Source organism: Bufo gargarizans, chromosome 4 (genome assembly GCF_014858855.1).
Source record: "Bufo gargarizans isolate SCDJY-AF-19 chromosome 4, ASM1485885v1, whole genome shotgun sequence".
NCBI classification, from domain to species: domain Eukaryota; kingdom Metazoa; phylum Chordata; class Amphibia; order Anura; family Bufonidae; genus Bufo; species Bufo gargarizans.
The window spans coordinates 76,666,845-76,694,141 of NC_058083.1; the positions used below are offsets into that span (position 1 = coordinate 76,666,845).

A 27,297-nucleotide genomic window follows, 5' to 3' on the forward strand; every position below is an offset into this window, starting at 1 on the left:
GCATTTTAGAGAATTTGGCAGTACATCCAACCGGCCTCACAACCGCAGACCACTTGTACCCACACCAGCCCAGGACCTCCACATCCAGCATGTTCACCTCCATAATTGTCTGAGACCAGCCACCCGGACAGCTGCAGCAACAATAGGTTTGCATAACCAAAGAATTTCTGCACAAACTGTCAGAAACCGTCTCAGGGAAGCTCATCTGCATGCTCATCGTCCTCATCGGGGTCTGGACCTGACTGGCATTTTAAATGCACAGAGATACTGTGATGAGAGGCCCATTGTTGTGCCATTCATCCACGACCATCACCTCATGTTGCAGCATGATAATGCACGGCCCCATATTGCAAGGATCTGTACACAATTCCTGGAAGCTGAAATCATCTTGCATGGCCAGCATACTCACCGGACATGTCTCACCGGACATGTTTGGGATGCTCTGGATCGGCGTATACTATAGCGTGTTCCAGTTCCTGCCAATTGTCTGCAACTTCGCACAGCTATTGAAGAGGAGTATACCAACATTCCACAGGCCACAATCAACAACCTGATCAACTCTATGCAACGGAGATGTGTTTCACTGCATGAGGCAAATGGTGGCCACACCAGATACTGATGGGTTTTCTGCCCCCCCCCCCTCCCCCAGTAAGGCAAAACTGTGCACATTTCAGAGTGGTCTTTTATTGTGGGCAGTGTAAGGCAGACCTGTGCATTATTCATACTGTCTAATCAGCACCTTGATATGCCACACCTGTGAGGTCGGATGGATTATCTCGGCAAAGGAGAAGCGCTCACTAACACAGATTTAGACAGATTTGTGAACAATATTTGAGATTAATGGGTCTTTTGTGTATGTAGAAAATGTTTCAGATCTTTGAGTTCAGCTCATGCAAAATGGGAGCAAAACCGAAAGTGTTTTTGGTCAGTGTAATTATAGATAGATCAATAAACAAAAAATAGCATCAGCACTGTCAATGGTGAAGTTGGGTGCAATGCCTCTTGGAATTCAGGCAAAAATCCACGATGTATCCAAAATAAAAAATGAGGGAGCACTCCAGTTCCAGTGAACGGTGTTTGACCCGTTTATTTCCCCAGTATCTACTGGGGAAATAAACAGGTCAAACATTCTTCACTGGAACTAGAGTGCTGCCTCATTTTTTATTATTTATTATATAATTATAATACATGCAGTTTTATTGCCACGTGCATTTTGCAATGGGGCCCACTGAGACATTATTGCCCAAGGGCCCACATGAACCTTGAGCCAGCCCTGGGCTGAGTTCACATCACTATTTAGCTTTCCCTTCTTCTGATCCATCTGAAGAATATAAAAATAAAAAAAGACGGATCTGTTATTTTGAGCATCAGTTATGATCAGTTTGTGTCAGTTCTGTCAGAGATCAGTCATTTGTGATGGGAGAATGCATGCAGGACTTTTTCTACGGTCAAAAATGACTAATCTCTGACGGACGTGATCATAACTGATGCTCAAAATAACGGATCCTCAGAAAAACAAAAAGATAAATGGTGATGTGAACTAATCTACCAGGCTGGCACTCACTTCTCATGAGCTGATGATGCATATGATTTTCTTAAAGGCAAAAAATAAAATTAATTTTACAGCAATAAACTCCCCCCATCCCCATTGTGATTTACACATCGAATTCTTAGCCCAATCTCTGACTGGGAGGAAGTCTTCTTCAGCAGCAGCCTTTACGCACAGTTATCTGCAGGGGAATGGGAGACAGGTCAACCTAATCTCCACCTCTCTAACCAAGCTCCACCCTCTGTAGGTTACCCACTAAATTGTAATTGAGAATAGATCCCTGTTTTCTCTGACAGATTTTTACATGTAAAGTTGAGGCCAAAAGTTTTCAGGCTGACACCAGTTTAGATTTTCACAAAGTTTGCTGCTTCAGTGTTTTTAGATCTTTTCGTTAGATGTTTCTATGGTATACTGAAGTACAATTATGAGCATTTCATAAGTTTTTTTTATATTTATTGACAATACATCATTGTGAGAAGTTAACAGTGAGTAAGCCAACTCCCTTGGATGAGAAGCAACCCCACGCATGAATAGTCTCAGGATGCTTTACTGTTGGCATGACATAGAACTCATGGTAGCACTCACTCTTTCTTCCCCAAACAATTATTTTTCCAGATGTCCCAAATTTGCTGCCTTTCTTAGCACCAGACCAAAAGCAAAAGCATTTGTTTCAATGTGCATGGCAATGGTAAATCATCCTGAGACCTTTCCAATGAGTGGGGTTTCTTCTCATCCAAGGGAGTAGCTCATTTATAATTTTGCCTAAGAACGCTCCCATTAATAGAAAACTATATCCAAACATCCTCCAAGAGCAACTTCTCCCAACCACCCAGGAGCAATTTGGTCATGAACAATGCTTTTTTCCAGCATGATGGGACTCCATGTCTTAAAGGGCTTCTGTCACCCCACTAAAGTCATTTTTTTGTTTGGGGCTAGTTAAATTCCTTATACTGCGATATATGAAAATATAATGCTCTTACTTACTTTCCTTCAGCAGTTTCTTCTAAAAACAAACTTTTATAATATGTAAATGAGGTCTCTACCAGCAAGTAGGGCGTCTACTTGCTGGTAGCCGCGGCAAAAAACCGCCCCCTCGTCCTGTTGATTGACAGGGCCAGCCGCGATCTCCTCCTCCGGCCGGCCCTGTCAGCATTTCAAAAATCGCGCACCTGTGTTCATTCGGCGCAGGCGCTCTGAGATGAGGAGGCTCGCCTCCTCAGCACTCCATCAGTGCGCCTGCGCCGATGACGTCTTCTCTTTCGGTGATGTCATCGGCGCAGGCGCACTGAAGGAGTTCTAAGGAGGCGAGCCTCCTCATCTCAGAGCGCCTGCGCCGAATGAACACAGGCACGCGATTTTTGAAATGCTGACAGGGCCGGCCGGAGGAGGAGATCGCGGCTGGCCCTGTCAATCAACAGGACGAGGGGGGCGGTTTTTTGCCGCGGCTACCAGCAAGTAGACGCCCTACTTGCTGGTAGAGACCTAATTTACATATTATAAAAGTTCGTTTTTAGAAGAAACTGCTGAAGGAAAGTAAGTAAGAGCATTATATTTTCATATATCGCAGTATAAGGAATTTAACTAGCCCCCCCCCCCCAAAAAAAAATGACTTTAGTGGGGTGACAGAAGCCCTTTAAGGCAAAGATGATAACTACGTAGGTGTCCTGGTGGACAAAACATTTAAATTTTGGGTCCATGGCCAGGAAATTCCCATTGAGACCCTGTGGTCAGTCCTCAAAAAGCGGGTGGACAAACAAAACCACAGAAATTGTGATAAACTCCAAGCTCTAATTAGGCAAGAATGGGTTGCCATCAGTCAGAATTTGTCACAGAAGCTGATATCAGGCATGTAAGAGCGAATTGCAGAAGTCTTGAAATAAAAGAGTCAACACTGGAAATATTGAGTCTTTCAATAAAAGTAAAAAAAAATAAAAATTTGTGTCAGTCTCAAAATTTTTCTCCATGACCATTTTAACCCTTTCAGTCATAATTTTTTATTTTTCTGTTCACATAGACGTATGAGGGCTTTTTTTTTTTTTTGGCGGGGAAAGTTGTGCTTTCTATTGGCACCATTTACTATTGCATACGTCTACAATATAGTGGGAAACTGAAAAAAATCTAAATAGTTTTATGGGTTTTATTTTTATGATGTGCGGTAAAACTGAGCTATTACGTTCATTCTCTGGGTCATTAAGATTATATTGATACCACATTTATATAGCATTGCCTTATTCTGACCCCCATAATTTTTTTATAGTTAATTCTACAGAGCTGTGTGAAGGCTAATGTTTTGCAAGATTTTCTGAACTTTCTAATGATACCATTTTATTACTTTTTAGTAAATCTTTGGGGGAGGTGAAGTGACAAAATAAAGTAAATCAGCAAATTTTTTTTTTTTTTTTTTCCGTTATGACATTCAGAGTATGGGATAAATACATTTAGATTGTGATAGATCTTTTTAGATCATTCCTCTCATACACATATGTGAATATAGTAGTTTACAGGAAATTCAGTAAACTGCTATGAAGCACTGCCACCTACAGGGCCCAATAAGAACTACTGCTCTATTGGTCTGGAACTCTTCAGAGAGATCCAGGCTACTAAGAGAATAACCGGCTTCCCCGATCCCTTGGCATTTTTGCTGGTTGCAGACATATCCCTGGGTGTCTGCTGTTTAAAACAGCAGCAAAGTGGCGGCTATGGCACATGCTGCGCTCGTGAGTAAGCAACAACTTTAAAGACCCGACTTCTGCCGTACGTGTACTGCGGCATGTAATACTATATGAGCTGGAGCCTCCACAAATGTATACCCATTTTCATATAAATCCTCTTATACTTCAATTAGTCATGTCTCGCCTACCCTGTCAACGGCTTTAAAATCTTCTTCAGTTGCAGCAGATCCAATTCTGTCCCCTCTTGGAGGCAACAATATCTTTTCTTCGAAGACACAAATGTTTGAACATACAGCATTGTACATGTGATAAAAAGGGTCAGCAAAAAATACTAGACAGAATCTGCATATTGAAACTGTACATGCCCCCTCATGATGCTCTATATCCTTTTCCAAAAAATACATTTTACATGTGAACCATACATTAAAGGAGTTTTCCATTTTATATCAACATACTTTAAAATCACCACTTTTAAAGGTAGCTTTAATTTTGTAATGTATTTCTTTTACCCTTGGTGCTCCTATCTCCCATTCTGGGCTGTGGTCACATGACCATGTCCATGCAGCTCTTCCGATTTCCCTGTGATGTCATGTCCATTGGCATGTCAAGGAGGCAACAGGGGTAAGCATAGGGGAGTGTCTATGTAACTAGCTGGGTGGGAGGAGCTACAAACTAGTTGGGTGTTGTTAGGGGCGGGGCTGGAGCTGTGCCAGGGAAAGAAGAAGTGCATCATGGGTTTGGTTGGACACAGCAACAGGAAGTGCTACATACAGGATGGAAACAAACCAAAGAGATTTATTTACATGATGAAAATGGGTCAGGAGAGTCCAAACTGAATAAAAAAGATGTAAATGAGGTAAGAAACTACATGAGCATATCTGTTAACAGCCATAGTCTTCCCAGAAAACCTCTTCAAGGAAATGTTTGGGCTACGATTAATTTAAAAGGCTACCATAGGACCATAGTCTAGCTTGAAATGGGGTCCATTTCTATAATGAATTGAAAGGCGGATAATTATTTTAGCTTCCATTATGTAATCTGTGTCTTTCCTCCTTTCCTTAATTTCACTAACTGAACCCCTTAATTGCCTGTCCTCATAGAACCTGCTTGCCACCCTGCTAGCTATATCCATGATGTAATTCATTGACTGATATAAAATGTTTAACAAATAGCCACTTATTGAGAAAATGTATTCCCTATGGTCTATGTGAATTTTTAAGTGTGAAGCCTCATTGAATGAAGCTGAACAACAAGTGGACACCCGCTGCATTTTCCAGAGGTGGCCACCCAGGCACTGCGCCAAGGAGAGATATGGCCTAAATTCCATTGGCAAGAGACTCAGGTGTGAAAAGGGCCTAATAGAACAATTACAACATCACCAAAATAATCCGAAATCCATGTAATGAACAGTAGATTTAACTGAAATGAAAGGTACCTTGTAAACATGCAACCTGAACTGAAATGCGTGGTGCATAATTTCCAGTGAAGAAACGTGTGTCCACATGAAACCCATGAATGACTCCAGGAACGCCCAGCTCGATTATACACCAGTCGTGACCTAAACAGAAATGCACAGTCTTAATTGCTCTGGACGCTGTTTGGTTTTATTGCTAAACCTTCATTTTTGTCAAACACTGAAAAAACATATTTGTCACATATGAGAAATACATTTGCCTCCTCCATGGCACCAAGAGAGTGGAGAAAGGAGCTGAATTTAACACATCTTTTGCATGTGTCAGATTCACAATAACATGCTTATGTATTATAGTGCTTACATGTAGTGGTCTCAGAAATGCCAGGAGAAATTCTTTTGGGCCCTAAGATAAAGCAGTGATATACCTGCAGTGAGAACCTGAAGAGCAAGTGCACAGGATGGGAGTGGTAGGGGCCCTGGTGAGATGTTGTGTCACAGTGTATTCCCTCAGGCTGTTACTCCATGAGAATCGGTGCAATGGAAAAGTGGTTTGTAAATACAAGCCAGAAATAAAATGATGAAAGTTTCTCTTTACCAAGTACAAAAGATAACTTACAGTACATCCAGCAGTGTTTGGTACAAAATGCAATTTCTATCCCCAGATGATGAGATACGTTGGCTGGCAAAATGGCAATTAAGGTACCTCAGATAGTCTGTCTTGCTGATAACGCGCTCTTGTATTTCAGGCTAACAGCTATAAGCTGCCACTTGTGGATATAGGTGTCCACTGTATAATGCAGGCTTGAAATCAGTCTGGCCTGGATGTTGTTTAGGTAATGGGTGTCCAAATTGTATTCCCTCACCTGTAGCAGGGTCTGTAAAGCTGAGATTGCTGGTCACTCTGCTGAATAAGCACGCTGTAGCTTCTCAGGTGTCCTCATGTGCTGACAGTCTCTCTCTAGAATAATGGTCTCACAGAAGAATATGTTCCTACCTAGAACTCCCCCTCCTAGTAGGAAGCAGGACCAGCTTACTCCTACCAAGGAGGGATCAACATGTGGTCACTGGTAGGGTTGAGCGATGCGCGCTTTGGATTATAGATCCGAAGTCGCTTTGTTCAAACCTTCATTTGAATGCTGTATGGATATCTGTCTCTGTACAGGATTCAAATGTATGGGCTGCGTGGAATAGAATTTGTTAAAAGTCTCACGAGATCTTTGGTCTTTGAAGAGACTCACAAAAGTTCAAATTATAGAAGCATGTAACAAACACTGTTAAAATGCCCGATCAAGGGTTTCGCCCGGAAGAAGCCAATAGTGGGCGAAACCCTGGGGCAGACATTTTAACAGTGTTTGCTACATGCTTTTATACTTTGGACTTTTGTGAGTATAAATTAAATAACTGTCCCAGTCAGTCTGCTTAATCCACCTAGTGACTCCCTGCTGGATAAGATCTAACACTGCATGGTGTGAAAACCTATCAGCAAGTGAACATCTATTCTGAGCTCAGCTGGGAGTAACTCCCTACCGATGGTGTGGCAAGCAGTGATTGCGAGACATCTGTGCCGGGCGTGTATGTGGAGTCGCTGGTAAGAGATACAGGACTGAATAGGAGGCCTTCTTACCCTTGATCTCTTCTGAGGTGGTGTTGGAGAGTCCCTGAGACCTCTGTGTTAGGCCTCTTTCACAAATTGCGGTCCGCAATGCACGGGCACTGACCGTGGGCCAGCTGCATGCGGATCGCAACCCTATTCACTTGAATTGGTTCCGCGATCCCTCCATTTCACAAAAAGATAGATCAAGTTCTATCTTTTTGCGGAACGGAAGAACGGAATGGAACCCCACAGAAGCACTCCATAGTGGTTCCGTTCTGTTCAGCACCACATCTCCGGATTTGCGGACCCATTCAAGTGAACAGAGCTTAGCCCCACCCAGGCCAGTGATACTAGTCGTGACGCCACTGGGCCTGCGGTAAACAGCGAGAAGGCCGCGGCGCTACTGCCAGCGCTGCTGCCTTCTCAAACAGCTGATCGGCGGGGGTCCCGAATGTCGGACACCTGCTGATCAGATGCTGATGATCTATCCAGAGGATAGATCATCAGTTTAAAATAACTGTAGAACCCCTTTAAATTAAGACTTCAGTTAAATTCAGTTAAAGCCAGTGGAGATGAGTTTGTCGCCAGTGCACAGTAATACAAATCCACAACAAAATCCATAGCAAACGCTGAATGTACAACCCCAATTCCAAAAATGTTGGGTCGCTATGTAAAATGTAAATACATGTAAATAAAGGCAATAATTAGCAAATCTCATAGACCCATATTTTATTCACAATAGATCATAGAATACATATAAGATGATGAATGGGAGACATTTTACCATTTCAAGACTAAATTAACTCATTTAGAAACTGATGGCAGCAACACATCTCAAAAAAGTTGGGGCAGGGCCTGTCTACTATCCTTTTAACAACAGTCTGTAAAGTCTGGTAATTAAGGAAACCAATTGCTGGAGTTTGGGGAGAGGAATGTTGTCCCGTTCTTGTCTGATTTAGGATTCTAGTTTTTGACCAGTCCTGGGTTTTCTTTGTCTGATTTTTCATTTCATGTTGCACCAAATGTTTTTTGTTGGTGAAAGGTCTGGACTGCAGGCAGCCAGTTCAGCACTCAGACCCGTCTTCTGTGAAGCCATGCTGTTGTGATGGATGCAGTATGTGGTTTACCATTGTCTTGCTGAAATATTCAAGGCCTTCAATGAAAGAAGTTTTGTCTGGATGGGAACATATGTGGATCCTTTCCAGATGTGTAAGCTGCCCAAGCCACACAGTGCCGGTGTTCCTTTACATTTCCCTACCCCGTGAGATTTCCCTACCCCTCACTTCCGGCCGCACCGGACATGACGTGAAGGAGGTGTGCCGGAGGTGTGCCGCGCCACGCAGGCGCACAACGACGGGGTAGGGAGTTGTTCAGAAGCTCAGCTGGACACCGGGACACTGCACATGACGAGGGGTGACCGTCAGAAATATAAGAGCCCACCATTATTAATACCTTCCCTTCTAGGCAGCCTCTCCTAGAAGCCTGGAAGGGGGATGGGGGGGCACAGGCTGCCACACAAAGAGAAGGTTCAGTAGACAGGCTTGATTCGTGCTGTAATTAAACAGATGTGCGCACCATAGGGTAATTCTGCATATACAGAGTGGTATAGAATAAAATACAAGGCTCACCTTGTTGCTAAGGATATGCACAACTCTATTGAACGCTCATCAGGGTGCAGCCTTGTGTACCTGATGAAGGGGAGTAATTCCCCGAAACGCGTTGTATTGCTGCAATAAAATACCTTGAATCCTGAGCCTGGTGACCTGTGGTTGGTCTTTGCGCCGTGGGACGTTTATCTCTGCCAATACACAAAGAGAAGGGAAATGCTGTGGAGGAGACACACTGCGTAGTGTCAGGGAGGTTCCCCACCTCCAGCAGCCGCTTCTCTCTCCCTCAGTGGATGGGACTGCCCATGTAGAAGCAGCACTATGCCCATTTTACTTTTCCTGCTAGATACCAATGGGGTAGGCAAATTTCTCACTTCGAGTTGCTTTGAACGCGCCCGTAATTTTTCCATACCCTCGGCGCATGCGCACTGGCCCGTAATTTTTCCCTACCCTAACCGATGGTGAGGCTCCCGGCGCATGCGCAGTGTCCTGGTGTCCAGCTGAGCTTCTGAACAACTCTGCTGCGAAATTTCCTTACCCCGTCGTTGTGCGCCTGCGCGGAGCTGCACACCTCCTTCACGTCATGTCCGTTGCGGCCGGAAGTAACGAGGGTAGGGAAATTTCACGGGGTAGGGAAATCTAACGGAACACTGGCGTCAGCACCCGGCATACCCGGCAAGTGGCGCGGCCCATTGCTCCTAGGGGGGGCCCACTGAGCTGCTATGAGCACTTCCATCAATGACACTGCTGTCATTTCACTTACGCAATACCCCTCTGGTGGGTCCTCTGATAGTCACATGAGGCCGGCTGCGGCAGAGCTTCAGACACACCCCCTCTACACAAGACATGCTGCCTGAGGAGAGAGATCGCAGGGCTGGAGCAGAAGTGTGAACACAGTCTGTGGGTCTGCACTGTGTGCAGGAGGGACAGGAGGGTGGGCAGGCTGAACTCTTTAAGTTGCTGCTGGATGCTGTATACCAGCAGCTTCATGCTATTTGGTTGTTTTACTGCCTCATTAAGCAGTTTGCCTCCATGACACCTGCCACCCCCATATCCTGTCCTATCTCATCCTCATGGAATTGCTGCTGTCTCCTTTTCTCCCTCAAGTATCCAGAGCTCCTGTTCCAACCTCCTATCTCCTATTGCTGCCCTGCACAGACCTCCTGCCCATACTTCTTGTATGAATCCCCCTCAGAGCCCCTTCCACCTACTTGCTGTGTCCACCCCTCCTGTCCATCCCGGGCCCCTGTCTCACTCCTCTGCCTCTCATTATTGTGGCGTCTGAGCCGCATTTACCATAAGGACCTTCTAACATCACAGAGTCATCCGACTGTTCCCCCCACCCCGTACTGTGCCTCCCTATACCCTGCATTGTGCCCTCTTACCACACCCTGTACAGTGCGCCTAGTCATTCACTATACTGTACCCCTTATACCCTTTTATCCGGTCATTGTACGACGGTGTTATCCGCTCACTGTACAGAGGTGTTATCCTATCACTCTATGGCGGTGGTATTCAATAACTGTATGGTCATAACTGTTTCCCTTTTTTTGCCCACGCCACCTTTTTTAGACCTGGCATGAGTGGGGAAAAGATACAGATTGCGGTGCTAAGGACCTTTGTACAACAATCTCTCAGAAATACGCCTAATATAGACGTATTTCTATATAATAAATGACCACCTAATTGTATTATTATTCCAGTGTAGGGCTAATATCTTTATATTATATAGATTCTAGTGTATTATACTGTGCCCTGTATTTTCCAATAGATTAATGATCCTTGGGAAACACAGTCCTTACCCCGGACCACCAGGACCAGGTAGCCCTCTGTCAGTACATGGTGGCCTCCCCTCTCTGCCACGCTGCTCCGCTGTGTACTGGTGCTTATTCTGATACTAGGGCTGGGTTCACATCACATTTTTGCCATTAGTTTAATGTATACCAAAAATGTATACATTAATAACAGATTCCTCAGACTGATGCCGTACAGTGGTGTCCGTTCACCATAGAGTTCCATTGTAAAAAAACATATACGCATTTTTTACTGGATTCTTCAGGATACAAAAACGTGAAGTGCTGCACATTTGTATACATCAAACTGATAGGAAAAACGTGATGTGAACCCACTGGGGGGAAGGGGGGCGGGGGGGCGTACTAAAATTTGCTTGTTGTGGGGCCCAGTCAGTTCTAGCTACATGACTGCACAGCTCCTTCTCTCCTCCAGGCCCGGCTCAGCAGTGACGTCATGGCGTGTGTCGGAGGAGAGAAGGAGCGCAAGATGAGCTGCGGTTAGTGAATGACAGGACCGCCGGCTCCCCTGCGCTCCAGCAATGATAGGTATGTGAGGGGGCCAATGGGGGGGGGCATTACACTGTGAGGGCCCCTTACACAGTATAATGACTCCCAGTGCCCCCCATTTAGTATAATGATCCCCAATGACCCTCCATTCAGTATAATGACCCCCAGAGCCCCCATTCAATATAATGAGACCCAGTGCCCCCTCCATACAGTATAACCCCCAGTGTAGGGGCCACTATTCTGAATGGGGGGCGACAGGGGGTCATTATTCTGAATAGAGGGCCACTGTGGGGTCATTATACTGTGTGTGGGGCCACTAGGGGTCATTATACTGTGTGTGGGGGGGTCATTGCACTGTGTGAAGGGCCACTAGTGGTCATTATACTGTATAGGGGCCAGTAGGGGTCATTATACCGTGTGGGAGCCACAGGGGGACATATAAATGTAAAAAAAAAAGGCCTCAAGGGGGCCCACTGGGATTTATCGCCCAAGGGCCGACATGAACCTGGAGCCGGCCCTGAAGTCACAGGCCCTAATACAAAACATCAGGGATGCAAGCTTTTGAACTGTGCACTGATAAGCTGGATAGTCCCTCTCCTCTTGAGTCTGCAAATTTTGATACACCTGACCACAGAGCCTTCACCCTTTTCCATTTTAAATGAGCTTTGGCCCAGAGAAGACAGCAGCATTTCTGGATCATGTTGACATATGGCTTCTTCTTTGTATGATTCAGCTTTAACTTACATTTGTGGATTGCACAGCAAACTGTGTTCACAGACAATTATTTCTGAAGTGTTCCTGAGTCTATGCAGTGATTTCATGTACAGAATCATGTCTCAAGCATCCAATATTAACCATTGTTATGTCTCTGTGAAGGTTCTCATTTATCCAGGTCATGGTATATATCTGTAAAGAATAAATCAAGGCAACTGGACATACTGTAGATTTCTTGAAAACATTTCACTCGTTCTTCCAACGAGCTTTCTCAATTCTGAGTGACCGTACAAGAATTTTGGGAATAAATATGTAACTGAATCCACATCTGGTAATTATACCCAGCATTGGGTCAAAGGTGTTGATTCCATTATCCTAATTGGAGTTAGTAGGTGATAAAGACTTCCCAGAAAAAGGTGTCAAGACCGCATTGTATGTGGCAGACAATAGATGTCTAACCCCCCCCCTCCCCCCCCTCCGCCTCTATTCAAGCTTGGCTTCTCCATTTTTACGTAGATGGCCTCCTTCACGCCTCATTTGTACCAATCGGCCTCCTTATCCAAAACACGTACTTGACTGTCTTCAAAGGTGTGACCTGTTCCTTTTAGATGTAAAACTGGGAGTCATCCAGACTCTACACCACCGGGCAGAGAAAATCCCCACCAGCACAGAGGCCAAAGCGATGGGACTCAAACACCTCAGAGGGGCACTTAAAACTTGTGGGTATCCAGTTTGCGCCTTTGTCAAAACAGAAGGAAGGAGAAGAAAGAACACCAAGACTACCAGTGAGGGCGAGAAGCATGACAGACGCAAGAATATGGTTATCCCATATGTAGCTGGGGTGTCTGAGAAACTCAAAAGGATTTTTAATAAACATCACATTCCTGTTTGCTTTAAACACAGCAACACACTGAGGCAACAACTGGTTCACCCCAAAGATCCAACGCCTAAACACAAGATGGACAACATTGTGTAAGCAGTCCAGTGCAATGAGGAATGCTCAGAACTGTATAATGGCGAAACAAAACAACAACTACATCAGCGTATGGCTCAGCATAGAAGAGCCAAAACCTCTGGTCAAGATTCAGCCGTGTACTTACATCTAAAAGGGACAGGTCACACCTTTGAAGACAGTCAAGTACGTGTTTTGGATAAGAAGGCCGATTGGTACAAACGAGGCGTTAAGGAGGCCATCTACATAAAAATGGAGAAGCCAATTCGAGAAGAGATGTGGGGGGGTTAGACATCTATTGTCTGCCACATACAATGCGGTCTTGACACCTTTTTCTGGGAAGTCTTTATCACCTACTGACTCCAATTAGGATAATGGAATCAACACCTTTGACCCAATGCTGGGTATAATTACCAGATGTGGATTCAGTTACATATTTATTCCAAGAATTCTTGTACGGTCACTCAGAATTGAGAAAGCTTGTTGGAAGAACGAGTGAAACGTTTTCAAGAAATCTACAGTACGTCCAGTTCCCTTGATTTATTCTTTACAGATACATTTTTATGTCCTTAGCACACATGGATTTCTCAAGATTCTCTGAATATTTTCATGATATAGTGTGCTGTAGATGGTAGGTATTCAAAGTCTTTGCAATTTTACATTGGGGAACATTTTTCTGAAATTGTTCCACAATTTGTAAACACAGTTTCTCACAGATTGGTGACCCTCTGCCCATCTTTGCTTCTCAGAGACTCTGCCTATCTAACATGCTCTTTTTATACCCAATCATGTGCCTTAGTAACAATCAAGTTCTAAATGAGTTTATTTTTTTATTTTTATGAAATGGTAAAATGTCTCACTTTCAGCATCTGATATGTGTTCTATGATCTATTGTGAATAAAATATGGGTTTTCTGAGATTTGGAAATCATTATGTTCCATTTTTATTTACTGTTATTTACATTTTACACAGTGTCCCATTTTTTTGGAACTGGGGTTGTAATACATGCGGATTTTGCAGCGGATACGTAACAGAATTTGTGGCAAAGTTCACAACGTATCCTAGAAATTAAGGAAAGCAGACAATCCCTTTAACCCCTTTAGGACCCTTTTTCACCTTAAAGGGAGTTTTCATACAAAACCCCTCCCCTTTCATCCCTCTGGCCCGCTCTAGGTTCTTCTGATTACATCCTTCTCTTAGTGAGAAATCCAGTGCCAGCGCCGTTCAACATATTCGCTGCAACTGCGCACTTCATTCCCTATTATGGGCAGAGGCAGAAGGCTCGATCAGGATGTACGGGCTGGCACATGCGCATTAAACGCTCTTGTGCCTCTGCCCATAATGGGGAATGAAGTGCACAGGCGCGTCGAATCTGTTGAACGGCCATGGCGCTGGATTTCTCACTAAAAGGAGGACATAATCAGAAGAACCTAGGGCGGGCCAGAAGGAGGAAAGGGGAGGGGTTTCGTATGAAAACTCCCTTTAAGGTGAAAAAGGGTCCTACACTTTTAGTGAGGCAAGGTGACAAAAAATAGCTGTTTTGGCACCGTTTTTATTTTTTACAATGTGCATCTGACAGGTTAGATCATGTGCTATTTTTATAGAGCAGGTTGTTACGGATGCGACAATACCAAATATGACTACTTTTTTTGTTTGTTTCAGTTTTACATAATAAAGCATTTTTGAAAAAAATTATTTTTTAGTGTCTCCATATTCTGAAAGACATATTTTTTTTATTTTTTTGGGTGACTGTCTTATGTAGGGGCTAATTTTGTGGGTATGAGATGATGGTTTGATTAGTACTATTTTAGAGTGCATATGACTTTTTGATCACTTGGTATTACACTTTTTGTGATGTAAGTTGACAAAAAATTGCTTTTTTGCCACAGTTTTTATTTTTATTTTTTATGGTGTTCACCTGAGGGGTTAGGTCATGTGATATTTTTATACAGCAGGTTCTTACGGACGTGGCGATACCTAATATGTATACTTTTTTTATTTATTTAAGTTTTACACAATAACAGCATTTCTGAAACAAAAAGAATTATGTTTTAGAGTCTCCATATTATGAGAGGTATAGTTTTTTGGGGGTTTTTTGGGGCGATTGTCTTAGGTAGGGTCTAATGTTTTACTGGTTGAGATGACGTTTTGATTGGTACAATTTTGGGGTGCGTATGACTTTTTGATCGCTTGGTATTACACTTTTTGTGATGTAAGGTGACAAAAAATGGCTTTTTTTACACAGTTTTTATTGTTTACGGTGTTCACCTGGGGGGTTAGTTCATGTCATATTTTTATACAGCTGGTTCTTATGGATGCGGCGATACCTAATATGTATACTTTTTTTATTTTTTTATTTAAGTTTTACATAATAACAGCAATTTTTAAACCAAAAACTTTTTTGGGTGTCTCCATATTCTGAGAGCCATAGTTTTTTTTTGCCCGATTGTTTTATGTAGGGGCTCATTTTTTGCGGGATGAGGTGACAGTTTGATTGGTACTATCTTGGGGGGCATACGCCTTTTTGATTGCTTGGTGTTTCACTTTTTGTGATGTAGGGTGACAAAAAATTGGTTTTAGCAGAAGTTTTTATTTTACTTTTTCTACAGCGTTCAGGTGAGGGGGGGAACATGTGATATTCTTATAGAGACGGTCGTTATGGACGTGGCAATACCCAATATTTTCTATTTTTTTCACAATTGTATGTGTTTTATTTTGTGAATTTTTTTTACTTGAAACTTTTTTTATTATTATGAAAACCCCCTTTTTTTTTTGCTTTTTTTTTGTCCCACTATGGGACTTCAACTTCTGGGATCTGATCCCCTCTGCAATGCATTACAATACAACCTGTATTGTAATGCATTGGCTGTCAGCTTTTATGCTTACAGCCTGCCTTTGAGACCCAGCCTAATGGCTGGATCTCACTGGCTTCCGTAGGAGGCAAGCCCCGATGCCTATGGAAGGCATCAGGCTTGTCTTCTCTGCCATTGGGTCCCGCCACTGAAGCGCGGGGACCCGATAAAGATGCGGAGGGCACCCTTACCCTCCACAAACTCTCTGAATGCCGCGTTCAGCTTTGACTGTGGCATACAAGGGGTTAATACGCCAGCATGGGTGTCATCACCAATGCCGGCGTATGCAGCAGGGACCTGGCTGTCAGTCACCTGCCCGATAAGCCTGCCGTACATGTACGTCCCTAATCCTTAAGTCACATCCAGCTGTGACGTACATGTACGGCAAGGGTCTTTAAGGGGTTAAAGGAGTTTCATGGTGTAGAATAGTGAAGACTGGTCACTGACGTCATGGTTATTAGTCACATAGCCTATGTGCAGTTATTTCCATTCAAGTGAATGGGCAGGGGCTGCATTATCAAGCACAGCCATTATACAGTATACAGTGCTATACTTGGTGAGCCATGAGGAGGCAGTAGCGCACACGTCGCTTTAAACAGCTGATCAGTGGGGTGTTGGGAGTAAGACCCCATGAATCAGGTATTTATAACCTATCCTGAGGATAGGTCATCAATATTCTGCTTCTGGAAAATCCCTTTAATTTAATTGTCTGTATAATGGGTGACCATTCATCAACGAATCCCTCTGTGTCTCACCAGGAATTCTTTTCCTCCTCGTCTCCCAACCATCCATCCATTTCCCATACTCTGTAAAGAGTCCAACTTTGAATTCTGGATCGCTTTTCTGGTAAAAAAATAAATAAAAATAGTACAAATAAGACAAGCGCTAAACCTGGCCATATACATGTTACTCGCCACTGCCACATCTTTTAGCTTGAGCATGCAATTTGAATAGAGAGGAGTGAGCAAGTCGCTGAATCTAACATACATGATTAGGGATGAGCGAACCCGCCTCCTACGTTCTGAACCTTAGCACAACCTGCATGACCAGGCACCTGCATGCAAAGCATGAACTGCAGTGGAGTAAACACCTTAAAACCAAGGAAGTCACTCAGGCTCCCCCTGCTACCTCTTCTGCTGCTGCCGCCTCGGCCTCTTCTGCTGCTGCCGCCTCGGCCTCTTCTGCTGCTGCCGCCTCGGCCTCTTCTGCTGCTGCCGCCTCGGCCTCTTCCTCCGCCTCTGGAGGAACGTTGGCACCTGCCACCCAGCAAACAGGGAATGTACCACCAACACCACCACCTCCGTCACCAAGCATCTCAACCATGTCACACGGCAGCGTTCAGCTCTCCATCTCACAAACATTTGAGAGAAAGCGTAAATTCCCACCTAGCCACCCTCGATCCCTGGCCCTGAATGCCAGCATTTCTAAACTACTGGCCTATGAAATGCTGTCATTTAGGCTGGTGGACACAGACAGCTTCAAACAGCTCATGTCGCTTGCTGTCCCACAGTATGTTGTTCCTAGCCGGCACTACTTCTCCAAGAGAGCCGTGCCTTCCCTGCACAACCAAGTATCCGATAAAATCAAGTGTGCACTGCGCAACGCCATCTGTGGCAAGGTCCACCTAACCACAGATACGTGGACCAGTAAGCACGGCCAGTGACGCTATATCTCCCTAACTGCACACTGGGTAAATGTAGTGGCAGCTGGGCCCCAGGCGGAGAGCTGTTTGGCACACGTCCTTCCGCCGCCAAGGATCGCAGGGCAACATTCTTTGCCTCCTGTTGCCACCTCCTCCTCCTACTCAGCTTCCTCCTCCTCTTCTTCCACCTGCTCATCCAGTCAGCCACACACCTTCACCACCAACTTCAGCACAGCCCGGGGTAAACGTCAGCAGGCCATTCTGAAACTCATATGTTTGGGGGACAGGCCCCACACCGCACAGGAGTTGTGGCAGGGTATAGAACAACAGACCGACGAGTGGTTGCTGCCGGTGAGCCTCAAGAGGGGTCATTTTTAGCACTTTCAGGCCAGTCTCTTCGAAGTGACTCAGAGGGAGGTTTTTTGCAACAGCAGAGGCCAGGTACAAATGTGGCCAGCCAGGGCCCACTACTGGAGGACGAGGAGGACGAGGATGAGGAGGAGGTGGAGGAGGATGAGGATGAAGCATGGTCACAGCGGGGTGGCACCCAACGCAGCTCGGGCCCATCACTGGTGCGTGGCTGGGGGGGAAAGGCAGGACGATGACGATACGCCTCCCACAGAGGACAGCTTGTCCTTACCCCTGGGCAGCCTGGCACACATGAGCGACTACATGCTGCAGTGCCTGCGCAACGACAGCAGAGTTGCCCACATTTTAACGTGTGCGGACTACTGGGTTGCCACCCTGCTGGATCCACGCTACAAAGACAATGTGCCCACCTTACTTCCTGCACTGGAACGTGATAGGAAGATGCGCGAGTACAAGCGCATGTTGGTAGACGCGCTACTGAGAGCATTCCCAAATGTCACAGGGGAACAAGTGGAAGCCTAAGGGCAAGGCAGAGGAGGAGCAAGAGGTCGCCAAGGCAGTTGTGTCACGGCCAGCTCCTCTGAGGGCAGGGTTAGCATGGCAGAGATGTGGAAAAGTTTTGTCAACACGCCACAGCTAACTGCACCACCACCTGATACGCAACGTGTTAGCAGGAGGCAACATTTCACTAACATGGTGAAACAGTACGTGTGCACACCCCTCCACGTACTGACTGATGGTTCGGCCCCATTCAACTTCTGGGTCTCTAAATTGTCCACATGGCCAGAGCTAGCCTTTTATGCCTTGGAGGTGCTGGCCTGCCCAGCGGCCAGCGTTTTGTCTGAACGTGTATTCTGCACGGCAGGAGGCGTCATTACAGACAAACGCAGCCGCCTGTCTACAGCCAATGTGGACAAGCTGACGTTCATAAAAATGAACCAGGCATGGATCCCACAGGACCTGTCTATCCCTTGTGCAGATTAGACATTAACTACCTCCCCTTAACCATATATTATTGTACTCCAGGGCACTTCCTCATTCAATCCTATTTTTATTTTCATTTTACCATTATATTGCGGGACAACCCAAAGTTGAATGAACCTCTCCTCTGTCTGGGTGCCGGGGCCTAAAAATATCTGACAGTGGCCTGTTCCAGTGTTGGGTGACGTGAAGCATGATTCTCTGCTATGACATGAAGCCTGAATCTCTGCTATGGGACCTCTCTCCTCTGTCTGGGCCTAAATATCTGACAATGGACTGTTCCAGTTTTGGGTGACGTGAAGCATGATTCTCTGCTATGACATGAAGCCTGAATCTCTGCTATGGGACCTCTCTCCTCTGCCTGGGCCTAAATATCTGACAATGGACTGTTACAGTTGTGGCTGACGTGAAGCCTGATTCTCTGCTATGACATGCAGACTGATTCTCTGCTGACATGAAGCCAGATTCTCTGTTACGGGACCTCTCTCCTCTGCCTGGGTGCCTGGGCCTAAATATATGCCAATGGACTGTTGCAGTGGTGGCTGACGTGAAGCCTGATTCTCTTCTATGACATGCAGACTGATTCTCTGCTGACATGAAGCCAGATTCTCTGTTACGGGACCTCTCTCCTCTGCCTGGGTGCCTGGGCCTAAATATATGCCAATGGACTGTTGCAGTGGTGGCTGACGTGAAGCCTGATTCTCTGCTATGACATGCAGACTGATTCTCTGCTGACATTTAGCCAGATTCTCTGTTACGGGACCTCTCTCCTCTGGCTGGGTACCTGGGCCTAAATATATGACAATGGACTGTTACAGTGGTGGGTGACGTGAAGCCAGATTCTCTGCTATGGGACCTCTCTCCAATTGATATTGGTTAATTTTTATTTATTTTATTTTTATTTTTATTAATTTCCCTATCCACATTTGTTTGCAGGGGATTTACCTACATGTTGCTGCCTTTTGCAGCCTTCTAGCTCTTTCCTGGGCTGTTTTACAGCCTTTTTAGTGCCGAAAAGTTCGGGTCCCCATTGACTTCAATGGGGTTCGGGTTCGGGACGAAGTTCGGGTCGGGTTCGGATCCCGAACCCGAACATTTCCGGGAAGTTCGGCCGAACTTCTCGAACCCGAACATCCAGGTGTCCGCTCAACTCTATACATGATCCCTCTTTCCCAAGACATGTGCTATTGGGTGGCAATCAAGATCATCTTTAGAAAGATCAGGAACTGAGCCCAGTGTGCACAGTTGTCTTTCCTCTTATATCGATGAGCAGCTAAAAAATGCTGACGCACACAGTATTGGTCATGGCATTGCCTGACTTGATCATTGTTTTTCTAGTGCATTTTGAAACATTTCGAGTCGTTTTTGTCCACAAAGTGTGTTTCAGCACCTGGTGTTTTTAATGGCGTTCCTATACAGAGGAAAGTATGTGCCCCCCTGTAATGTCATTTCCTCTGTAACACTATATGGGAGAAAAAGCACTGGTAAAAAAAAATGACATAAAAAATGTTAAAAATCACCAGCAAATACTGTACATGCATTTTTTGAATCTGCAAAAATAAATTAAAAAAACAGTGAAGGTCTGTGGTAGAAAATCGCCAGACAGAGGTGAAAAAATACCAGGCCCAGAACATGCTGGAATTAGAAGAAAAAAAAAACACCATGACCCCAAAAAACGCACCTCAATGGTGAAAAAACACCACTACAAAGAAAAAAAATGCATTTAATGCTTACTTGTCCATGCAACATCTGGAAAGGGCGTTGTTGCCTATAAATGTGGCAAAATATGCCAGCAAAAAAAGTAACAAATAAACACAAAACAATATAAACAATACTAAAGTAAAAACTCACTTTTAAAAGATGTTCTGCAGCAGCAAACCAGTCATCAGTAGCAAATAACACCTGCAAAGATGAATGTATAATGTTATTCTAGTTTGGAAATGCGTACCCGACCATGTAATAAGCAGGACACATTCATTTTACTTCATTTTATAAATGGCAATAGATTTTCCTGAACTTTTCCACCGAGTTTAGAAGATACTAATTGTACTAATAGCAGGACTCAATTTCCCAGCAGGGAATCAATTGCCCACTTAATGCTAGACTATGGGAAGAGAGAACATATACATGGTCATAGGTAGCAGGTCAGGTTTAAGTGTGCAGCAGGTTAATGTTTCACTTCACTTTCCTCTGTTTGCAGTTTTTTGGGATCACTGGACAGAAAACTCTGCACCCTTATGTTTACAAGGGAGATTCTGTACTAGTCTATCACTTATCAGCTCTTAATAACTGGTGTCTGCTAGAAGAACAGGTCCACATTAACGGGTTGGTTTAAATGCACGTCAGAATAAAAAACAAACAAAACAAAAACAGCATAGTATGGATAAGTCAGGGTTAACACCTTGACTTAGCCCCTTTAGAATGCTAGGAGATGGACCTGGTTCCAACCCTAGTTAGTTGAGAATCTGAGCTTAGCAGAGGAAGAGAGTGACCTACTGTACATATGCTTACTCCCCAGAACTAGGCCTGAACTCAGGGAATCATCACCTTCTACGGCTAAAGCACAACTGTTTTAAGTGCTTCAGAGACAGGAAAAGCTGGAAGGTCCAGATTCTACAAGATTATTCACTGGAGTCAGTCAGCAAGGTATCATACTAGTCTATGTCAGAAAGAGAGGCGTTACTGCGGTGAGAAGGAATATTGCTAACACACCCTACCACACTTTGAGACATTTTGGCCTATCTCAATTCTGTACCTCTCTGACTGGGAATTACAGAAACACCTACTAAGAACCTCATTGCCAGCCTTAGGTTCTGCAGAGAGACTTTGGAGCGACAGAGAGGGGTAGCACCAAAACCGCCATCATTGCTGGTCTCCATACATTGCTATTGGGGAAGATTTGCAGTGTGAACTGCTCAGAACTATGCCTTGATACTGTTAGATGTACTACTACTTCTATCCTGCACTTTAGTAAAGAGAGACTTATTTATTTATTACCACTGGCCTGTTTACTGACTCCTTAACCATTCGCCGGCCACTTCATCCCCACTCCTGCCTTGCACCTTGCCAAAACGCCCAACAACAATGGCGCCCCAACATCGGGGTGTGCCCTGAAAGAAGAAAGGATGCGCCCTCCTGTCACGGCACGACCCATGGGGTATCGTTGTGAGGATTGCCAATGTGACCCGTGTGTACAACTATCATTTCTGGATCTACTACCACTCCCATCCTCCTCACAGGCTTTTGCACTATAAGTTCATATTATACCTCAGTATGCCCCAAAGTCTATATAGAAAGATATAGAATTGTTTTCAGATTCCATGTGAATAGGGGCATGCTCCATCACATGCTTTGTTTGTAGGGGAGAATATATCCATGTTACAATAGTGTAGGTAGGCATCATATGGCAGCACATGAGCAGCATGGAGCCATGGTGGTCTTTATCATGAATGGTCATAAAGCAGCTGGAACAAGACAGTGCTACTGCATTCAAATTTTATCTATGTCTTTAGGACAACCTCATCTCTAACCGAGAACCTACCACCAATTAGCTGATGGCCTATGGCCCAGCAGCGGAAACCACTGATTTGCAGGGAAAGCTGCCAGCGAATCACATTTCCCTTGCAGCAGCCACAGGTATATATTACCTTGTATAGCCAACCATGTAATGCATGGTCCCTACAGTGAAGGAGTAGAGTGTGGTGTTTCGTTTGTGCTAATAAAGTTTATGGACAGAGCTTGAGAAAAAAAATTAGGATGGAAATATTTATTTCACCACAGTGGAGGCAAAGATTATCAGCACCATTTGTCATGATTGGTTGAAATTCTTTTAGTTGGTCTCTATGATTAACTGTATCTTCTAGACTTAAAATGATAATATCTCACCATAGACTACCCCTATCATATGGGAGCTGCTGTGGCAATCAGCTGAGGGATGCAAACCTGGCGCCAGGTAGTGTTAAGCTCGAATATTCAAATAGCGAATATTAATCAGGAATATCGCAACTTCGCTAATTCGTAAATATTTCGAATATAGTGCTATATATTCGCTATTTCGAATATTCGTCATTTTTTAACATCTGAAAACATGATTCCTCCCTGCTTCTTTCTTGTGGGTCAGAAAGGAATCATGTTTTCATAAGGAAAAAAAATTACGAATATTCTAAAAAAACTAATATATAGCAATATAGTTCATATATTCGTTATTTCGAATATTCGCATTATATTTTCCTATCTGTACAGTTGTTCGCATACTCCTCCCGGACAAGCGTCCCCGTCACCATGGGAACGCCTGTGGGTTAGAAAATACCATCGGATATGAGTTTTCCCTGAGATCATGAAAACTCAGATCCGATGGTATAGTCTAACCCGCAGGCATTCCCATGGTGACGGGGATGCTTGTCGGGGAGCAGTAAGCCAAAGTGGAATAACAGTACAGATTGAAAAAAATATATATATTCTAAATAACGAATATATTCGCTATATTGCTATAACTTCGTTTTTGAGAATATTCGTCATATTCTAAAACAAGAATATATTTAAAAAAATGTAACTCATAAAACAATATACTATAGCACTATATTAGCTAAATTGCAGTCTATATGTGTATTTTGCGAATATTCTCTAATATAGCGAATATTCGTAAAATACACATTTAGACTGCAATTTAGCTAATATAGTGCTATAGTATTTTTTTTAAATAGTGTAAATTTTTTCCAAAACTAAAGTTAAGAGGCAAAAAAAATTTGACTATAAAAAAAAAAGATTATAGCACTATATTTGCTAAATTATAGTCTATATGTGTATTTTACGAATAATCGCTATATTGCTATAACTTTGTTTTTTAGAATATTACGAATATTCTAAAAAACGAAGTTATAGCAATATAGCGAATATTCGTAAAATACACATATTAGCCATAGCCATAGCCAACCAATAGGAAAGTTGCCTTATACAGTTAAAAGAAAATCGCAATACGAGAATATTTCAATCGCATATTATTTGCGATAAATAGAATAATTACGAATATTCGATTTCGACGAATATAAGACAAATATTTGATCGAATATTCGCGAAATATCGCGAAATCGAATATGGCACCTCCCGCTCATCACTAGCGCCAGGCATGCTAGGATATAGTTGATTTTGCTGGGAGAAGCCCACCTCAGTATCCTCTGCAGTACATGGGCAGCTGGAGTCCGCCATAGTGGTAGCTGCTGTCTAAGATCTAACTTTTCTCCACTGGGATGTATTCCTTGCTGTCACCTCTTAAGTGCACATGAAGCACACCATTCACTGTTATTTACCTTCCCTCCAACACTCTCGCAGGCCAGGTTATTCATCTGTACAAATTCTGGAGCAGGTTTTTCACCTCCATGTTCTCTTGTTGATGAAGACATCTTGGTGGTTCTTACAACATAAAGCAAACCATGAATTATTCCTTCAAATAATAAGCAATTGAGCCAACTGCTGGGAGGCTGTACCGAGACTTGTCATTACCAACGTGAATTCATTTCTTTTTGCCCACTCTTTCTGTATCTTGTTTCTCAAGTCATTTATAAAGTCTAATGGACCAGCAAATAATTGACTCCCCAAGTTCTATGTACTGAGGGGTATCATTTATCTTTATCAACAATTAGTGCATCATCTAGAGGTCTCTCCATCTGTATCTCTCCATAACTTTCAGCATGTCCTCTCATGATGAGAAGAGTCACAGCTGGAGAGTCACAGGTGGAAGATTCCTCATATAAACAGAAATATTAATAATTAGTAATGAATTGTGTCGACAGCTCTAACTCAGGGGTGCACAACCTGCGGACCGGGGGCCACATGCGGCTCTCAATACCATTCTGTGCAGCCCTCAACCATCTGGTAAAAGACACGTATGTCTATGTGTTGTGAATGCTCATATATATATATTTCATGTACAGTAGGTCACTGGCCACAGCAGTGATGAGTTCCCCATGTGTTACTTCACTGGAGACTGCTTTTCTGCTTTTTAGCTTGACGGTCAAAGTTGAGGTAGTCTGAGATCCACATCATGTGTCAGGCTGCTCTCCTGGCCTTCCCCGATAATTTACAATATTTTTCAGGGCAACTCGATTAGGGTATATTCAGAAGATGTTTTTTGGAGGAGGTTTCTAGGCAGATTTGCCTGCAGGTTTTTCAGCCAAAGCAAGAAGTGGATATAAGAAGAAGGAAAGTCTTTACATTATACCTATTCCTTTCTAATCCACTTCTGGCTTTGGCTGAAAAATCAGCAGGAAAATTTGCCTCGAAACCTCCTGCAAAGAAGTCTTTGTGAACCTACTCTCTGGAAAGAGCCTTGAGCAGAGGCAGAACTATTGCCATAGCAGCTGCTGCGCGACCCCCACACACAATCAACTTGTGCCTTCTCATCTCCTTGCGGGGCCTGGTGGGGAACTTCACTAGGCCGGAAGGAGCCAAACGTATTGGCCCCCTCTCCCAGTCACTTAGTTTCCGGGGCCGCTACACTCAGATGTATCTGCGTCCTTAGGGCACAGATACAGTTGAACAGCTGGCAGTGCTGGAGGAAGAAGGGACCCATTAGTTCCATCCGCCGCCATGTTTTGCCTCTTCTGTGACGCAGGCGGCACAATGACGTCATCATGCTGCTTGTAATGTCCGCAGGAGCAGAATTGGCTACAGAAGAGGCAAGGTCTGCATCACTGTGGGACATTGTGGGGCTGGGAACAGGTGAATATGCTCATACTCTGTGTGGTGTGTGTCTGTCAAAGCAAGCAGAAGGCACAATAGACATGGGGCACAGCAGGCAGGATGCCGGAGGCACTGTATACAGTGAGGCACAACAGACAGAAGGCATTATATACAGGGGGAACAACAGTTAGCAGGCACTATATAAAGAGGGGCACAGCAGGCAGAAGGCATTATATATAGGGGGCACAACAGGCAGGAAGCACTATACACAGGGGGAACATACTGTAGTACAGGGGCCACAGGCAACAGGCTCTATATACCGGTGGCACAGGCTATAATACAGGGGGCACTTCTAAGAGCCACTATAGATGGTAGGCACAGGCAGGAGTTACTATATAAAGGGGGCACAGACTATAATACAGAGAGCAAGAGGCACTATATACAAGGGGAAATTAGATTGGGGCACAGAGCGTGTGGCACTATTTTGCTATAGAGAGGCAATGAGCGTATGGCACTACCATTAGGGGCACTGTGTGTGTGGCACTTTATATTCAGGGGGCATAGTAAGTGACATCGCTGTATTCAGAGGTGCTGTGTATTCTGCTATTATATTCAGGGCAGGGTGTGTGGCACTAAGTGGTGTTTGTGTTACCATGTAGGGTGCCGGGTGCCCATGTGTTGGTAAAGCAAGAAGCTTAAGACATCTGGGTGGCCAACTCTGCAGAGACAACTCTTAACTGGGAGAAGTCATCATAGTGGTCTGAACTGGATGGTAAATAACTCTGGAGGAGACGACACCAGTAGGCCAGCTTTATTAGTTACAAACAGCATAGACTGACTGCTTACACGTTTCACATCTTAGTCAAGTGAATAGTTTGAAAAGGATAAGAAGTGAGTGAATTTTTCTAAAACTAGATGTGCAAAAGTGAGGCAAATTTTCGTGCATTTTACAAAAACTTCTAGGTGCAATCACATTAGAAAATGTTTTGTAATATTACTGATATGATTAGTTTCCAAGGGGTGGCCAGAATAATGGATAATGCAGGGAAATCTGCTGCTGTTTCTTTGCTTCCATGAGCCCTGAAGGGTGGATTATGGTGGCCTATAGAATGCAGTAAACCAATCACCCCTGGATTACCCCAATATTACAGTTCTAGCATACTAGTTCCATTGCTATGTGCTGCTGCCTCAAACCTTGGCCACATCTTCTATTGTGGAATCCACATGTCTAGAAAAACGAATTACAAATCTCACCCAATTCTACTAAAAGGAGCAGAAAACAGCAGATGTTGGCTCTTCTTTATTTAGATTGAATAATCGCCCCTTCACTTCAATGGGCAGCACAATCTTTTTGCCTGTCTTGCCACTTGTCATTCGGTCTTACCTTATTCTTAGGGGTTCCTCCTGCACTATGACCCTCGGTGACTCTCAGTAATACTGTCTGCACTGGGAGATCACACTGGTTAAATAAATACAGGAACATACATTCCTCAACTAACCTGTCAATCATTTACCCTGGTTATTGATCCGCTTGCAAAAATGAATGTTAAAGAGATAATAGACTATTACAAGCATCACTAAACAACCACAATAAACACATAAAACACTCTATAATGCAACAAAATGTGTGCTGTTAGCCACTCCTTATCGAACAGAAACATTATAGAGTCAGGGGTCCCAACTTACTATGACATCTTACTGCCGAAAAGTGAATGGAGTGCGCACCGCACAAAAGGGCTAACCTCTCTATTCACTTCTATGGGAGTTCCATAAATAGCGCATGCGCTTTCAGGGCCTAGTTCTAGAGGCAGGTGCGGGTCCTAGAGCTGGCTGCTACTTACCATAAGCCTCATTAACAGCCTAGTTCTGAGGAAAAGAGGAAAAAACCCAACTTTCTCAAACTTTTCTTTTTCACCTCACTTTATTTTGGTGGCACCAATATGCCACTCTGGCAACTCCACTGCCAAACTATT

General features: G+C 44.0%; 1 protein-coding gene across 1 annotated transcript in view; it reads right to left on the minus strand.

The window, feature by feature from the left end:
• The window catches only part of ALLC (allantoicase), a 41,632-nt gene extending 14,858 nt beyond the window's left edge, over positions 1-26,774 (minus strand). Inside the window, exons 1-6 of the mRNA XM_044291742.1 lie at positions 26,709-26,774; positions 23,953-24,055; positions 20,498-20,548; positions 16,410-16,497; positions 5,657-5,779; positions 4,410-4,486 (exon numbers count right to left, since the gene is read on the minus strand). Of these exons, the coding sequence (XP_044147677.1) occupies positions 4,410-4,486; positions 5,657-5,779; positions 16,410-16,497; positions 20,498-20,548; positions 23,953-24,045 (432 nt within the window). The 5' untranslated portion in view covers positions 24,046-24,055; positions 26,709-26,774. The remainder of the gene's footprint in view (positions 1-4,409; positions 4,487-5,656; positions 5,780-16,409; positions 16,498-20,497; positions 20,549-23,952; positions 24,056-26,708) is intronic.
• Positions 26,775-27,297: the final 523 nt, after the last annotated feature.